General features: G+C 37.3%; 2 protein-coding genes across 2 annotated transcripts in view; both read left to right on the top strand.

Annotated features, from left to right (window-relative positions):
* The first annotated feature begins 201 nt into the window (after positions 1-201).
* Positions 202-13,705, top strand: LOC139740188 (uncharacterized). Its single transcript, XM_071650773.1, has 11 exons — positions 202-228; positions 2,529-2,578; positions 3,231-3,353; positions 3,948-4,105; positions 4,858-4,993; positions 5,910-6,059; positions 6,502-6,658; positions 8,242-8,358; positions 9,571-9,707; positions 11,602-11,733; positions 13,207-13,705. The coding sequence occupies exons 3-11, from the start codon at positions 3,267-3,269 to the stop codon at positions 13,471-13,473; spliced, it is 1,341 nt and encodes a 446-aa protein (XP_071506874.1). The 5' UTR covers positions 202-228; positions 2,529-2,578; positions 3,231-3,266; the 3' UTR covers positions 13,474-13,705.
* A 3,583-nt stretch (positions 13,706-17,288) lies between these two features.
* The window catches only part of LOC139740158 (uncharacterized), a 39,745-nt gene continuing 38,203 nt past the window's right edge, over positions 17,289-18,830 (top strand). Inside the window, exon 1 of the mRNA XM_071650745.1 lies at positions 17,289-17,336. Within this exon, the coding sequence (XP_071506846.1) occupies positions 17,289-17,336 (48 nt within the window). The remainder of the gene's footprint in view (positions 17,337-18,830) is intronic.

Genomic DNA, 18,830 nt, shown 5'->3' with positions numbered 1-18,830 from the left:
TTAGATTAAGGCAAGATGTGAGTGTTGGTACTGACAGGAGTCTCACACCAGTAGCAGACAAGTTGTGTATCAGCTCCAGAGTAGACATGTGATGTGTGACCAATATGAATAAAATATTACTAGTAGTGGAGTTAATCTATGTTTGCCGTATGCTTCTTTATCACTGTTTAACAGATGAACCACCCTTTTCTGACACGGATCTATCCTTACACTTCAGTGAGTCAGAAGGTGAGTCAGTACCTTGACAGCTACAATGTATATATCTTAACTTGATCTCTATTTCTGCTCTAAATGTGACCTTATTGTGTTTTTATTTCATTTAGACTGTAACATTAACGAGAATAATAGAATAGTCAAATTGTATCTCTAATTAGAGAGTGACGACATTGGGGCTGAGAAGATTGATGAAAGTGAACTTTAATCCCCATTCTGTGCATTAATTAATATACCGGTAAGTACACATGGCAGAATGTTGTTTTATGATTCGATGATATCACAAGTTCAGCTCATATTTTCATAATGGCCTCTGCCTGCTTGAATCTGCGCTAAAGTACTTTCGTATCCATGTAAATATCTCATATTCCATATTACTAACCACCTTCTACCAAACTAATACTTACAGCCTGTAACGACTTATTTACAAACACAGTTTATGCAAATTTGAACCAATTAGTGATCAGTAATTGTTGATATCAAATGACGAATAGCATGTCATTTATACTCAAAACAACTCACTCTTTGTAAACGTCTCACACTGCCTGCTTAATCAAAAATCAGTTTTAAAAAAATCTGTATCGATTCAGCAAGTGATACTCATTGCCCTCAACATATTCAAACTCATTACTTCTAGGAAATGGCATCAAAATCCATTCTGAAAGCAGTGATGGTTGATAATGATCACAAGTCAAGCTTTTGTTGAAAACTTGTATGGAGATATTGGGGTCATACACTTGTATCATTGTTAGTGTAGCTGCCCCAGTGTTCCACCCTTTATAGATCCAAAAAGCATTAAAAATGGGCTCTAAGAGCTGTACATTGTGTCTCACATCTTTATAGATTTCCATTAAGTTTAAAGGTCCAGCATAATCACATGGACATACAATTTGTATGCATTTTGTTTTGTTTGGGCATTATTGCTTCTAGAATCTCACTTTATACAGGGACAAATGTTTAGTTTAATTTCTTGCATGTGCTTTGTAAGCCACATTTCAAGCAAATTTCTTCGGAATTACTGTGGTGTTCCCGTATGACTTTGTTTATTATAGTATTTATCATATATTTATTGACTTCCAACGTATTCAAAAGGTAAAACCCCGGTCACACAGTGCTTTATGGCTTAATCACGGCCAAAACACATCAAAAAGTGGTCTCCCATGAAGCAGACGATGTTATTCGCATTGATGTCGAGTTTAAGATGAGCTACAGTCGATTTATAGGCGTGGCAGGACGCGGGGAAAAAATCTGAACGGCGTCGGACGCGGTAAAAAGTTTTGAACTGCTCAAAATTTTATTCCGCGGACAACCATGGGCGGCACACGTGGTAAAGACGTGCAACACACATGAAACACAAGTGATAATCCGTGTTCTGGCAGTGATAAAAACTTAGGGAGACGCAGTAAAGACGTGAAAGTTTAGCAGTCTGTCATGGGCAGAGCAGGGTCATCTGATGCGTGTTACGCGTTGGTATCATGGGAAATCGCGTGTGTTTAGTGGCTTATCGCCGACAAATGGATTTTTCTGCTTACACACACGTGGCTGGACGTGGTTAGCCGAGCTTATGTAGTGCTTCAGCAGTGGAACAGCCACCAACGGCCATACCCCGTACAAAGCACGGCCAAACCAAAACTGACCAAAAAATTACCACTTACAACCACGTCCACCAGATTTTCATAACTTTTTTGTACCGTATGTGATTTGGAGGTGGAGTGCTGTGTGACCGGGGCTTAAACCTTATCTCACAGCTTGTGGTGGGGTGTACACAGTTAGTATTTCATGGAATAAACTGTCCTGTATTATAGAAGGTTACAGTGGACTCCCATCATAATGAAGTCCTCGGGACCAGCAGTTGTTTTTTTTTTTTCTTGCAGTAACTTGGGACATACACGTACACTTCCATAGCATGGGAACAGATTATATATAGTGTGTTGTACATTTTGAGTCTAAAGTGTATGTGTAATTGTGTACACAGATCTGTGTCATGCTTCTTCCTCTCAAGTTTTCTTACATTCTTTCTTCTTGGCTCTTCTCCTGTATTCTATCATTTTTCACTTGAATATCTTTTTTTTTTTGATTTCCTGTTTCATTTTATGAGTCTAATAGTCCATTCCTTGTGTCATGTCTTTTTTTTTTTATTCTTAGTTTTAGCCCTTGTTACATTTTGTCATGATACTTCTTGTTTTTGTGTTCAGTATTACATAACATATTTAATTTCTTTGCTTGATTGTCCATTCTATTCCTGCAACTCTATTTATATTCTATATTGTTTGTTTGTTTGTTGTCTCTTTTTTTTGGTGGTGTGTGTGTTTCAGAGAATACACCAAGAAAGGAAGTTGAAGATGTTGTGGACAAAGTGGAAAAAGTACCCATGGTAAGTTTTTTCACATTTTTCTTTATTTTGTCTATTAGATAAGAACTAAAAAGCTCTTTTTGCGTGATTTATTTCTTCTAATCTGTGAGCTGTGAAGGGTTTTATGTAACGCATGCAAAGAAACATATTGAATACATCACAATGTGAAGAAATAGTATTAACTTAATGAATTCAACTTTCCATACTCTGCTCTCAGGAAGCATTTAAATTTTAAAGTGAAAGTTCTATCCGTTCAGGACATATTTACCATTTTAAAGTGCCATTTTCGTCATACATTTTCTCAGTTTTTTCCCCAAACTATTTCTCTATCATTTCACTCTGAATAATTCCATTCATAATTATAACACAAGGCATGCTTGGAATCATCCCCCATCAAAAAGAATTTCAAAAACATGATCTACATTTTACAATAAACATTTTCTTTTGAATATCCATCTCACATCACCTAAAATCAGTAAGGCCATAGGTCAATTTTAAAAGGTTTTATCAAAGATTCCTTTCTGATGATATATATCAGAAAATATTTGAATGAGTATGCAATATATCTTCCTCTAACTAATCTTGTCACTTTGTTGAAAGAAGTTTAACATCCTGTTTCCTTTACTGTTTCAAAAGTTTACACATTCATCATCTTCTCACACAGAATGTCCATGGTATTGTGATCAACACAGACGAACAGATGGTCCCTGAAGTGATGAATAGTCTGGTCAAGGTGGCATACTGTCAAGCCATGGGTGGTCGTTGTAATGATGCAGTCTGCTATCTGGTGAGGATCAACTTCTCAAACAGACTTTATCAGCACTAGGGCAGAAAAGCAACTCTTACATATTTTATTAATTAATTTACAACAACTGATGATGATCTAAGTGATAACAATATGATGTATGTTTTTTAGATCCCTTCAGAAGTATCTTTTTAAAGAAGATTATGTATGTTGATCACTGGACATCCCAGATTTTGAAAAGTGGCTGAAGAGAGGTGATAAGCAAGTGCAGAAAGGATTAATTATACACTAGATGGGAGCAGCATCAGTTTGGAGGGAGTTATATCTAATGAGGAGGGAGGTCATTATTAAGTGAGGAGAGAGTGTATGGTGTTACCAGTGGGTGGGGAGTGTGTTACAGGTGGGGAGGGAGGGATCGACATTTAATGAGAAGAGAGAACATACCAGTGGGTGGAGAGTGCCAAGGGAAATGCCTTGCAATTAGGAAAGAGTATTCACTATTAAAAATATGATCAAGTAGACTTGATATCTGTATGTGGGAATCATGCTGTCTTTAAATTATCACTTGATGTTCAATCTCCTAAAGCCTCCAGATATGATTTGTTCTTGCCTTTTGTCCATACAATCTGTACGTAGGGGAGGACATACCAACGTTGTATGGAAGACTGCTGTAAGCATGACAACCTGGGCTACTGTTCTGTCTGTAAGGTGATTATGGCCCAGTACTGGATGCACAGTCAGGACTGTGAAGATGAGAAATGTGTTGTTCCTTTCTGCATGGCTTTCAAGGAGCGGTGAGTAGTCCTTAGTAGGCTTGTGTCAGTCAGAAGAGTGGGATAAATGAGTTACCTCTAGAATGGCTGTAATCCACGGGATGTAATAAGAGTGAGCTTTAGACTGTTTTCAAAGGTAGTAGGGAGCTCTAGATTTGCGGCATGGACGTTTGAGACAACGCTTGCGTTGGACTTTCTTCCCTCTCCCTTCATCACGCTGAAAAGTAGCTTTAGATTACGTTAGGACACAACCTATAAAAAATAAAATATGATCGGTGCATGAAGTAGCTCTCCGCATCCTGAATTGAGCGGACGTAAAAACAGCCGAGAATGTGTAGTGAAACTCAGATGACGGGAGGTGATACGCGATTCTGCGCATGCTCAGAATAGGAATTTTCCCCTCTGAACGTCCCCGCTACAAAAATCTAAAGCTCCCTAGTGAGTGTATCCAACTTAAATGATGACTTATGAAATGTATTTCTTCTATCACGTATCCGGCACAGTAACTCATGTACCCCGCGCAGTGATGTACCTGAAAGAATCTGTTGATGCATACCAATGTGCAAAGTCGTGGAAGAATTTTACTGACTGGGCTCAACAGTGCATGTTGACAAATTGTTTGTCTGTAAAAACACCTAGTACTCTTACATTACAGGAACCCAATTAAGGTTGCAGAGTTTCTGAGACCCATTTTTCAATATATAGTTGGATGTAAAGTTCACTTCATACCATTCTAACATACATGTCCTTATCATTTTCATTCATTCAAACAGGCGTGAAGAGAAAGGCGATGAAGACTTTGAATTTGTCTATGCCTACGAGGTGGTCAGACCATCTGTAGAAATGCTGCAGAAGCTGTTTGAACTGACAGAAGTACAGAAGATGCAAGCGAATGGCAGGGCATTGTGGGTACGTCCAGATAAATTTGTGATCCTGTTTTGTTATAATATTTTCTTTCATAAGATACCACTAGAAATGTAAATGTCAGATACCTAATGCAATGTACGGTGTTAATCAAAGTAAGTATGGTGACACGACACTTGCTTCTTCGACAATTGCTCCTGTCTTATTTTCTCCAAGGACTTTGGGTTAGGGTTAGGGTTAGGGTTGTGATAGGTTTTAGGTTTAGTTTGATGCAAGGAATAGGATTAGGGTTAGACAGATTCTCTTCTCTCATCTTTTGCATAGAGAACTTTCACCATTCTGCCTGACTGCATTGAATAGTCCCAGGTGGATAAAAGGATGTAAGGTGTAACTTTGTAATATTATTATTCACTCAGTGACTGCATACTGCAGATATTTTGAAGTATTTCCTATAGGTAGGGATTGACACTAGTCTTTTTTTTTCTCTGGTGGCCCGATAAAGATTTTTAAATCTGAAATGACGGTGGCCCCCAAAACACAGGAACATACATGCTGTAACAATCCATTTGAATCTAGCAAGTCCCTGATCAGGTCACCAAAAGAAATATTTGGTGGGGCGATATACATTTGGTGGCGCTGGGCCACCAGACTGCTGCTAATACCAAGCCCTGCTATACAATTGTAGGTTTGCCTCCTGATGATTAATGGTCAGACATCTGATATAAATGAATCTGACTATGGGGTGGATCATTCTATAGTACATCCAAAATTACACTGGTTTGATGTATAATCCATGCTCAGGCATATCTAGCAATGCCATGTTTACAAATTTCTTTGTTGTATTGGCAACTGTGTAATACAGAAGTGCACAATTTTCTCCACAAATTTGAGCTTTGATAGATAAAGTATGTATAGTTGTAAAAATATGCACACAAAAATGTCAATCTTATATTTGTCACAGGACCCTCATTACCAGCTCACAGACTTAATGAAGGGAGCCAAGGAGTTGACACCAATCAACTATGTAGCCCCTAAATTGGGTCACTTTGGCCCAATTTCCTGTCATCTCAAGAAACAAGGAAGAAGGGGTGAACGGGTCATTGTGTCAAAGGTCAGATACTATTCAAACTCATATCTCTGTGTGAGCTCTTACTTTATGTGGGTGTGTCTGTGTATGTGCATGTGTGTTCATGGTTAGTAGATAATTTTCATGCATGGCTTTTAATAGTCTACAGAGTTTCAAATATATTATGGTACACGTGTATGTGAAACAGCTAACTAAGCTTCTATTTGTTACTGGTTTCCATTTGTTTATTGGGCAGTAGGTAGTTTTCATTTTGTTGTCTCAATTTACCGCTGACACTGCGTCTAGTGCAAAGATTGAATTATGATGCTAAAATGAAATGTATTTGCACATACTCTTTTGATAGTCATTGACTCAGTAATGTAGATGGTAGGCCCTATGTAATGAATTGTGCATGTTTTTCACCATTATGATATGATATTTTTTATTTGTGAGGCAGGAAGTTATGACATGTGAGTGTTTATTGTAGATTTCATTCAGCAAAGACCTGGCAGCCACACTCAAATCACTGCATAGAAAAGACCCAGACTCACAACGCCCCGCCCTCCACAACATCATCTCAACCTGTTTGTGGTATCGACAAGTCAGTGGAGACAAGATTCTTGTGTGCTCACAATACTTATCAGGTATTAAAGGCATAATTTACCATTTGCAGATAAAACAAAAATCCAGCATTAGTGCTTCAAAAGAGTTCTTAAAGGGTGTGTACATTCTGGTTGAGGGGAGGATTTAGCTTTTAACGTTTTGTGAGATATTCAGAAACCACTCTTTGAGATGTCGAAGAGCATGCAAATCTAAGGGGTATCAAAAGTTTATTTGATGAAAATCGGTTTTCAAATGGCTGAGATATTAAAAAACAAGGTGAAACAAAGAGATCCTAATAAAAGGCATGGCCTGTCGCCTTTTATTATTATCACTTTTTTGGATATCTCAGCCATTTGAAAACCAATTTTCATCAAATAAACGTTAAATCCTTCTTAAATTTACATTCTCTTTCATATTTCATAAGAGGTTTCTCATTATCTCACTTAGGAATGTTCAAATCATGAATTCCCACCTCAACCAGTACTGTACAGTTCCTTTAAATGTGAGTTAGGAATAGAAACAACCAATGTAAAAATTTGAACCAGTATAATTGATGTTAAGTATTATTAAGATATATAAAATGTAAAAAATAGTAATGATAAAAATGTTTCCAGACTTAACCATCTACAGTTATAGTTTAATGAGAAAAATAGTGATTTCTCCATATATTTTTGGGCTTTATTGCAAAAATTATACTGTAGGATGTTTTGTGATACAACTGACCTACGCATATGCATCAAATGTGATATCTTTAACATTTTTAAACTCACTGCTCCCAAAGGTAAACTAGACCTGTAACCTGTTTAGAGACCAAGTCCCCAAGTATATTCGAGAAGGTGTTTGTGGGGTAGATGTGTAATACACGTAATAGAATTAGGGTATCTCATCGTCATTATGTTCAAGACAAGAGGGTAACAACTTTGTTAAGAATTGTATTTAAAAAATGTATTCATACTGATGTTGAAATACCCCACTATTTCAAAATTTGAACCAAAATATACACCCCAAATGTCATGGTATTTAAGGCGGTAAATCGAACTTTGCATACGATATTCATGCAAGATTTGGTGTGAATTGTGTTACAAAATACCAGCGATCATACAGCAGTGTATTTGTCACATGACTTGACACAATTCATGTCTTTTCCTGTTGCAGATGTTTGCATGCACAATGCTTGCCACAAATACCATGATGGTATGCCATGAACGGGAACGGTTTCAAATAAATTCCTGTGGTATCTAATGTTGTAAATTTTTGCCAATGACAACAGTGCCAACTAATTGCTGTGATCACAATGATTCAGATATGATTAAAAAAATACTTTTGTAAGATAAATCCGATTTCAGTCACTGCAAGAATAGGAAACACCATCTTTGTGACTTGTCCAGGGCAGTTACCCATTTGGGTTTTTGAGAAATATTTGAGTTAACTTTCTTGCTATGAATTGTTGACTCTAAGTCCTGCCTAGATTTTTACAAAAACTTTGAAAGTATGAGGTCTGTTAAAAAGCACTGATAGCGTATAATACAGAAATGTAAGGCTAGTAAGATAATAAGTGGGGAAAAGGTTTGTTCTGTCCCATAATGGATCTCTGCTAGGGTCCTTGTGTCATTTTTCAATGCAGGGAAGACATTAATGTCTCATCTTGATGATCCAGTGACTCGTGAGGAATGTATGCTGGATGCTGTGGAAGCAGCTGGTGCTCTTCACAAACTAAACTTTGTCTACCTCAACTGGAAAGGTAACTAGAATCTTATGCCACCATAGATTGAATATTTACTTCAGAACTATACTATTTGAGCTATAGATGTCATTGAGCTTTGTTTATCAGTCTCTATTTAGATATTTGTCATGGTCAGATTAGCCCCTTTAATAGTAGATCTCAAAGAATAACAAACTATACATGAACATTTCTGTGTCAAAAGTAAAGTTTAAACTGTTTGACACTGTAAAATTTCCTAGGTGATGCTCGTTGTTCCGAGAATTTGTTTATCTGAAAATAAAAGAAGGTTCATTCATTTGAAGGTGTGTTTTTCCAAACATTCGTTATTTTGAAGCACACAAATTCCCTGTAGTGTTCCTAGATTTTCTTTATCTAAAAAAGAAATAGTGTTCATTAATCCCAATGTTTATGGCATTATTCTGAAGGTTCATTTGTCCTAAAATGAAATACTGTTCATTTTTCTGAAGGTTTGTTAATCCAAAAATGAAAAGAATGTGTGCACCAGTGAACCTTCTTGATAACAAACCTTATTTCATTTTGAAGATTAAAAACCCTCGAGAATAACAAACCTTCAGATTAATGAACCTTATATCGTTTTCGGATTAATGACCCTTTGGAATAACAAACCTATGGAATAATGGACTGTAACCATATTACTCAACTGTCCATCTATCTGTCTAATAGAAAATTTAAAAAAATACTAATGCTTTAGTATTTGCTCTTTTCATCAGAACATCAAAGTACAGTTGGTACCCTATATTTTGAAAATAATTACCAGGCATGTCTTTCAATGTGTCTGGAATGTGGCTAATGCAGCCACTTGGATCAATTCTGCAGAGATAATGTGACATGTATCGGATCCAATCAACAGTATGAATCACTCTATATAAATAGTTTATGTCGAGTTTTATCTGGGGCCCGTTTCATAAAACTTGTTATCAGTGACAACTGCCACATTTCTGTGACAAATTTGCTCTCAGCCAATCAGATGCAAGGATTTCAGTAGCTTGTAACATCTATGCCAACTTGTCACTGATGACAAATTTTATGAAAAAAAGCCCCTGGTCAACCTGAGGGGATGTTGGGAAGAACAGAGAAGCAACTCAGCCACTGACAAGCACATCTGTATATCTGTTACCATTTTTGCCTCGTGAACTTGCAGTATTGTACCTTGTGATTGTTTGTATGGTTAAGTGTAAAGTTGACGGTAGTGTTATTCCTTTCATCCAGTGGATCACATGATGATAACATTGAACCCAACCCACCTGAAGCTGTGTAACTTCAGCTATGCTGTAGACCTAAGTCTTGGGGGAACTGTACCACACCATGTCAAAACTGGCTTGGATCCCAGAATAGCGCCACCAGAGGTAACAGAAAAACATTGGTACAGTTCGACCTCGATTATCCGACCTCCTTTTATCCGGAAATCTCTATTATCCGGACACGTTCACGCAGTGAAGCACTTTTTTTTTTCATCCAAAAATTGAGAAAAAACAGTGATTTTGAAACATCTTTTCATGGCTCTATTTCACTAATTTCATAAGATGTGCATGATAGGTTTCTCAATATCTAATGAGGTAAAACATGTATGATTTTCACATAAAGATATACTTTATTTTTGTGAAGAAGGGACTACAATTTTGCGCAGGCTAGCATAGATTACACCACCGTTGCGGGGTACGCTACCTGCCTAGCTGCCAGTGCCCTGGGACGGCAGCTTGGATGGCAGCTATACATTAACATTGTGTCTCCCATATCCGGCCAATTCACTTATCCGGATGAGCGCCGGTCCCGACATGGCCGGATAATCGAGGTCAAACTGTATTATGATTTATGTCACACAAATGAGATTCAGGTCATGAGTAGAACCAAGTTACCGTGTTAATTTCAGCAAGTCAGTCATGGACTGAGAAACATGATTTCCTTGCTTTCAAAGATTTCTTTGATGCATGAGAAAGCAGAAAGACAATGTTATTGAGATCATCAAATTAAATCTGTTGAATATGATCTAGAGTGAATCACTATTTGCTGTGTGGAACATTTTGTCACTCTCACACATTCTGGACAATATCTCAACATCTTTTCTCTCTTTCTCCGTCCCTTTTCTTTGAGCTATACCATATTCCTTGTGGCTTCTCATTGCTGTCATTCACAGTGATATGTGCAACTAAGAAGATGGCATCACCAGCTCACTCCATGTATTTACCCTAAAAAGACTGGGGGGGGGGGGGCTTTTTGGGCCCCCCCCCTTGACATTTTTCGCGATAAATCTGGAACGTAAAAATCTCGCGCCGCGACGTTTTATGACTTTTTTCTTTTAAGTCTTGCGCAACTTTTGAGACCAAATTCGCGGCGCCCGGGTACGCGGTTCTGAAGTTACGCAATATTTTGTAAATGCATGTCAGACCCGAAATTGCTCAAAAATGTGATTTCATGTACAAATCCAATGCAAATTCTGTTTCTGACCAAAATTCATAAATGTATCATTATTTTTACTACGGATCAAAATCAATTAATTTCATCTTCTTTATGATATGATTGAAATAGTGTCGCCGATGATTTCCATCGAAAAAAACAATAAAAAACAAAAAGTCAAAAACAATGAAATACATAAGAAAATTTAAAAACAATAAAATACATAAGAAAGAAATTTTGATACCGACGTTTTTTTTAATGTACATTTAGTATTTAAAGAATCCTCCACAGAGTACCTAAACCAAAAACTAGCAGTTTTGGACCTTTAATTACAGATTTACAGCCATTTTTAAAAATTCATGCATAAATTAGCATAATTAATTGATTAAAAATAAATTTGAATATTTGTGAAATAATTACCTATCGAGTTTTGTAGATTACCTTGTGGGTGACGCGCGTGCCAATTTTCCTTGCGATCGCGCAGTCAATGGCCAAGATCTTAGGGGGGCCCAATGAGCCCCCCCCCCCCCCCCCCCCCAGTCCTACGAGGCATCAAAATAGCCCAGTCTTCTTAGGATTAAAAAAGAAATACTGTTGTAGTTTTTCTCATCTCCTGTAGTATGTTTTATCTGCACCATTGTTCTTCTCATTTTATTCTTTTCTTCTCATAAAACATGATGTATTTGACATAAGGGTGAAGAACATGAAGATTTCTAAATAATTTGAAGGGACTTGGTGTCTGACGAGCAGCTTTCATGAGTTGAAAATTGACAGAATGTAACATTCACATATGGATGTAATTGAGTGAAATGCCTATCTACGAATGACATTGTTACTCCTATGTAGGTGGTTGAAGGGAAGCTGTGTGTTAAGTCAGACACGTGGGGCCTAGGCTGTCTTCTTCACCAAGTCTTGTTTGAAGGTCTTCTCCCCTATCCTGATCTCAGGCACGAATGTCACAAAGACTTCCTCCGAAAGGTCAGTATTTGGTTACAGTTCTTTATTCCCAAGGTTCATGGTTCCCAGTTTACATTATTCCCAATTTCAATTGATTCTAATTTTCACTATTCCAATGGTTGATCATTTCTATGGTTCATCTATTATTCACAAAGTTCATTATTCCCAACGTTTATTATTCCTGAAGTTCAAAGATATTCCCAAGATTCATTACTCCCAAGGTTTGTAATTCCCAAGTTTCATTATTCCCAAAGTTCATTGTTCCCCAGGTTTGTTTTTCAAAGGTTTGTAACTCAAAGGTACGATAGTGTGAAAGTAAAATAAGGTTTGTTACTCCAGAATATTGTTGGTCTGAAAAGGAAGGTATATTCGCTAGTCTTCATCTTATTTCATTTTTTACTGTTGAACCTTTGGAAAAATGCCACAAATGTTCATATCAACAAACTCATTTCATTTGGGGACTGAAAGACTTCTATATTGTACAGGATGGTGTGTTTCAGAATATAGAACATTCCTAATAAAGTGAATCTAAATTTTCATGAATCTGGACTTCCCAATAATTTCACGAGTGGTTAAATTCATGATCATGAAGAATACAGTACTGAATGTAGGAATGTATACAAGCACGTCACATCCTTATTGGGATCTGAGTCGATATTGTCATGTTTTTAAATTCGAAATAGCACTAGACTTGCAAAATTAGCGAAAATTAAAACATCGCTAAATACTGTAAAACGTGATACATTCGTGGCATGAATTTTTCGGGAATTGGAGCCGAGGGCCTTTTTTGCATCATGAAATTTTTGCGAACTGCCACTGGCATTCCATGTATATAGTGTAGGCAAGAACTTTCATGTGTATTTTAATTTCGCGAATCTTGGAGCTCGCGAAATTCGCAAAATTAAAATGCATGCGAACATTCCTCATTTTACAGTATTCGGCATATACAATAGGTCTTTGGTTGGTAGCTATCATTCAAGTTCTCAATGAAGATAACTGCAAACCAGTTCAGAAGACATTAGAATGTCATGCCACTCCTGAATTAGACCTCATGTAATCACATGTAGAACTCATTGGTCTTCATCTTTCAACAAGAATGGCCCTGCATCATGCCCTCTTTTTGTTTGCACTGAGCGGGGTTTCTTGTTATGAATTGATTGTGCTGTTCATTATCATACAGAGAATACTCCTAAAAATTGTATGGTCAATAAAGATCTACCCATAGAAGAATTGACAGTTGTGAGTTTGAATAAAGGCATTGAAACAATTGAAAGCAGTTGTGGTTTAGCTTCCATCTTATTTTACTGATATTCAACAGTGTTTACATCATGTTTGATGATGAAATTGTCTCTGCATAAGCTGGGGTATACACAGATTGTAATGGTGTGTACTTTACATGTAGATTCCTATTTGTCCAAGTGAGCTAATAATTACTAGAAATTGAAATATTAAGATATGTGTGTTGGCTTTACTTGCTTATATTTTCTCATTCAGAGAAAGGAGCCCAGAATGGATGTAGGAGAAATCTTCAGGAAATGTTGGAAACGTAACATGGAGGAGAGACTATCAACTGAGGAGCTCTGTTGTGCATTGGTGCAGAGGTTTGAGTACCAGCCATGTCAGGTCCAGGGCTTAGCAAGGTTTGAGAACCAGCCATGTCAGGTCCAGGGCTTAGCAAGGTTTGAGAACCAGCCATGTCAGGCCCAGGGCTTAGCAAGGTTTGAGAACCAGCCATGTCAGGTCCAGGACATAGCAAGATGAAATGAGAGGAGACACAGACTGGTTTCTGAGATGGTAATGATGGCCAAAAATGTCTCAGTGCATTCAACGTTTGCAAGAGATACAGACAGCGTCGAAAGACTGAAATTGGAAATCAGTTTAGATCAAGGAATGTCGACAGTCAGTTTGGATCAGAAAATGTAGCTGCAGTAATCTTGCTGGCAAGGTAGATCTGTGGTTTGGAAGTATCTAAAGAATTTGACACCAATGTTTCTTCATGATATCAAACCTTGAGAGTTGTGTTTCCCATGAAGGCAGTAGACAATACATGTATGTAGCATATGAGTATAGACTTCATCACCATTGTATTTGCCTGTTACTTGTAATGCAAAGAATGAAAACAACACCAGTTAATGACAGATATCATCAGTGTAGCAGGATATTGACAATGTTCCACGTTCTTGACATGGATATTGCTGAACTCTATGAAGACTGTAGTATCATCGTTTTACTGGACTTTGAAGAAGCATATTCAGTAAGACACAATTATTCCCATTCATTGTCCCCGCCGAACGAGTTCGAGCAGGGGACTATGAAACGGGCTCCGTACGTGTGTGTGTCCGTGTGTCCGTCCGTCCGTGTGTCCGTCCGTGTGTCCGTCCGTGTGTGCGTCCGTGTGTGCGTCCGTGTGTGATCAAAATGTTCAAAATGCTACTCCTTCGCCATTTCTAACCCGATTTTGATTCTGTTTGCTTTATATGATAGCACTACATGGGAGCTTTGAAACTTGTATACAGAATTTCAGTTGTGACCTTTGACCTTGACCTTTGACCTATATTGTACATTTTGCTTCAAAATGCTACTCCTTCGCCATTTCTAACCCGATTTTGATTCCGTTTGCTTTATATGATGGCACTAGGTAAGGGCTTCAAAACTTCTACACAGAATTTTGACCTTTGACTTCTTTGACCTTTGACCTTGATTTTTGACCTATATTGTACATTTTGCTACAAAATGCTACTCCTTCGCCATTTGTAACCCGATTTCGATTCCGTTTGCTTTAAGTGATGGCACTAGGTGAGGGCTTCAAAACTTCTACACAAAATTTTGACCTTTGACTTCTTTGACCTTTGACCTTGATTTTTAACCTGTATTGTTCATTTTGCTACCAAATGCTACTCCTTCGCCATTTCTAACCCGATTTTGATTCTGTTTGCTTTATGTGAGGGCACTAGGTGAGGGCTTCAAAACTTCTACACAGAATTTTGACCTTTGACTTCTTTGACCTTTGACCTTGATTTTTTTACCTATATTGTACATTGGCTACAAAATGCTACTCCTTCGCCATTTCTAACCCGATTTCAATTCCGTTTGCTTTATGTGATGGCACAAGGTGAGGGCTTCAGAACTTCTACATAGAATTTTGACCTTTGACTTCTTTGACCTTTGACCTTCATCTTTTTACCTATATTGTACATTTTGCTACTAAATGCTACTTCCGGCGGGGACATATATTACGCACCGCGTAATTTCTACTTTTCCTTGTTTCCAACTTGTTATTGGCTGAAGTACAGAAGTTCTTAAGAAATCAGCCATTGATTTTTCAGGTGAAGGCTGCTACCTTGAGATGACATTCAGTGTTGGTATGTTCTGTGAACAGCATCAAAGTTATCTAGAAAAATACCTTATTCAGTTAATCCAGAGTTGAAACACAGATTTGTGAACACTTTAAAAGTGGAGTTTATGTTCCCGGATAGGGTGCTTACAGTCTGAAAAAAAATAAAAGAATTGTCTTTTACATACATTTAAGGAATTCACATACCAAATGGATACTAGTATATATAAAGTAAAAACTACAAAGAGCCATGGGCTTTGAGTTTGATTATGTTCTGTATATGCTGTATATTTTGTGATTTTTTTTTTATTTCTTTTTTTTTTGTGCAAATTTCATGAGTTTGATGTCATTTAGAAATTTAACTGCATGCAAAAATATTGCCAGTTGCAGCAGCTAAGTGAGCTACAGCTGTTTACATAGCAGCACAAGTACAAGACATTCACAGAGCTGTCAGGTTTCCCTGAACCTACTGGACGCTTCCTGGTAACTTTAATAGGTGTCTTGTAATCTCCTAGCAAGAGAAAATGTAAATCACCTGGATGACAGAATTGGGGTTCATGTAACTCAACAGTATCTTCCCAAGTGCTCTTTGAAACCTTCCTGATGAATATCAGCAACATTGCGTACATGGCCGGCACCATGTTTTAAAATATTGGGGGGGGGGGGCACTTTATATTTTCTGGTGCCAGTTTTGGGTTTCATCAGCTGATAAGCAAAAAACAAACAAACAAACAAACACGATAACAAACAAATCTGGGTTTCTTCAGTTGACAAGCACAAAAAAAAAGGCAGTTCCCACACTTCATCTCCTAACCAAATGTCAAAAGCTTAACCACACTCTATTTATTGTGCATAAAAAGTGTGTGTGTGTGTGGGGGGGGGGGGGGGGGGGGGGGGGGGGGGCAAGCACGCCCCAGTTCCACTGGCCCTGTGCATAGAACACATATGATCATACATGTGTCTAAATTATGTCTGTTTACCAGGTGCATTGTAATTACATGTATACTGTAAATACTGTTTCATTCAAATGACCTTGGAATGATTTTAGGAGTACATTTTAGTTAACAACATTTTTGTTTTTAACTTGTTGAGGACGGACTGATTTTGCTACAGCATGTGCTTCCTATAGACACTTGCCCGAGTATACTCAGAACTCTGATAAATGAGTGAATGTTACAGATTGCTCTTTCCATCACTGTACTTCATGATCATTAGCCACTTGTAAAATAGCCGGAAAGTCCTAATTTGCAAAGAATTAGACACCTCTAAGATTATGGCATACACAGTATTCTAGCAGACATGCAGTCTTTATCATAACTTGGTTTTGATGCCACTACTCTGAGATGGAAAGATACATGAAGACTCCACCTGGCTTCTCAGCTAGTAAAAGTCACAAAAACTTGGAAAGACTGTGATTGGTATAGGAGTCCCATTGGTTACATGAGGAGTATTTTGACTGTGACAGGAGTATGTGTGCATAGTTCTGCACTATATTAATCATGAACAATTACAACAAGAACATCATTATCATCTGTATTATCTTCATTAAGATATAGACAAATGTGCAAATTTGATCAGATTATGTGTCATGTGTGTATGAGGGCAGGCTTCAAGGCTTGCCCCAGTCTCCTTTGCAATATGCAGAAGATCATTAGTAACTCTTTATTTTGTCTGACTGTATAAACTCAATTATATATTTGATAAAAAATGACTGAAATAACAAAATGTGGTATTCATGCTTAAAATATAAGCACCCCTTGTGTTAACTACAATAAACTTAGTGTCAACTCGTGTGATACTTTCTCAACACATTGGTGAAATGACGAACATAAAAAAATGTGAATAGATGATTTGATGTAATTTGTTGTCTAAATTGGAAATCCTTGTATTTTTGTAAATTATTCGTATTCTGTATGGAAGCTTTTCGTTTGCACTTACTGTCACACACTGGTGAAAAATGAAATCATGTCATAGTGCATTATCTCGTCACTGACACTGTAAGGCAGGAAACAGTTCAGATTCTTATTTTGATATTGATAGTTGTGACTATTGATATCCTGCACTATATGCAATTTATTAGCATTATAATTGTATATATTATGCAATTGTGAACAATAGTCAGTGGGGGGGGGGGGGGGGATTACTCAATTATGCCAGTCAGTTGCTTCACTGAAATGTATGTGTATATTCAGATTTCAAGACATTCCAAGACTTACTACTAGACAGTCAGTCTGTAATAAAAATGAAACTGAATGCGGACTGCTCTGCACTAAAGTTTGAGTTGTGGAAGGTGAGTGTAAATCAGTTGTTCAGAAATATGAGCCTTGTAAAAATGATTCCAAGATGTAAAGTGTATAGATTATGTTTCCTCACCAACCTCCATCCAAACTTTGGAGTATCACCAATACTTGGATGAAGTTAGGATATCTTGTGTAGATGTCAAATCAGTACTAAGAGCATGAAATACAACTCGAATGATGCAATTTTTCTTTTGAAATGAGGATAGCAAGCAAGTGAATATGAAGACTGCTTCAGGTTTTATATTAGCTTGCTTCTTTGTTTAGACCAATATTTGCCCTGCAGCTTTCATGTTGCAAACCAAGAATCAAATTAAGGAAAGTCTTGTGAACACTTCAAATCACAAGAACTTCTGTGTTTGGTTTTATTCACATGTAAAGGTAATCTTAATGACATTGTTGTTTCATTACTTGAAACGATCGTTCCATGACATTTGCTTCTGTGACAGTTGCTCACATGAAATATCTGCACGCTGAACCAAACATGAAACTTACCAACAGGCATAACCCTGACACTAATCCTAATCATGACATCAAACGTAAAACCTTCTCACAACCCTAACCCTAACCGTTAGTCGTTGGAGAAAACAAGACTGCAACAATCTTTGCAGGAGCAAATGTCATGTCACTGAAATGACCGATAATGATTTAATTCAGTAAACTGTCTTTCTTTGTTAATGAGTTGATTAATCACTCAGACATATAAACGGCAAAAGTGTCATTTCATTGTATGAATTATATTTGAAATCAATGTCTCCCCTAATGTTGGCATCATGTTTGTTCTTTTCCCCTTTTTTAAATCTGCAAAGTTTTCTAATGGTTTGTGTGGATTTTATTTTTACAAATAATGATGTGTATATGTATATTTACCCTGTTAACCTATTGAAAATGAAAAGAAGAAATCGGCCAATATCAGCCAGGATTTTAGCTCCTTGATCTCAGTGCTGTATTATAAATACATGTATATTGTGATCATAAACAAAGTGAATATGACATGAAAGTGAATTTTCTTCATGTGGTGTGATGTATGCCATGTTTGGTTGTCATAATGTGGTGTGATGTATGTCATGTTTGGTTGTCATCATGTTCCTTCCCCTTTTCCACCCATTTCTCATTTTTCTCTTACTTTCTGTTTTCCAATTCTTTTCTCTTTTTTGCCTTTTTACATTCTTCTCTTTCTCTGTTGTCTTTCCCCTTCTACCTCCTCACACTTCATCTCTATTTCTAGTGTCTGTCCATCCATCCATCCATCCATCTATTTATCTATCCATCTGTCCATAAGTCCATCCATCTTTCCATCCACTCGTTCATTTTTTATTTATTTATCCATTCATCGACCCATTCATCTTTTCATCCATCCATCCATCCATCCATCCATATATCCATCCACTTATCAATTCATATATCACTCCAGTCATCCATTATTCCATCCATTCGTTCATTCATTCATTCTTTCATTCATCCATCCATTCATCCATCCATCCATC

Source organism: Diadema antillarum, unplaced genomic scaffold (genome assembly GCF_040938485.1).
Source record: "Diadema antillarum isolate AM-2024a unplaced genomic scaffold, OU_Dant_1.0 seq00000839_RagTag, whole genome shotgun sequence".
NCBI classification, from domain to species: Eukaryota; Metazoa; Echinodermata; class Echinoidea; order Diadematoida; family Diadematidae; genus Diadema; species Diadema antillarum.
This window is presented reverse-complemented; position numbering and strand designations above follow the sequence as displayed.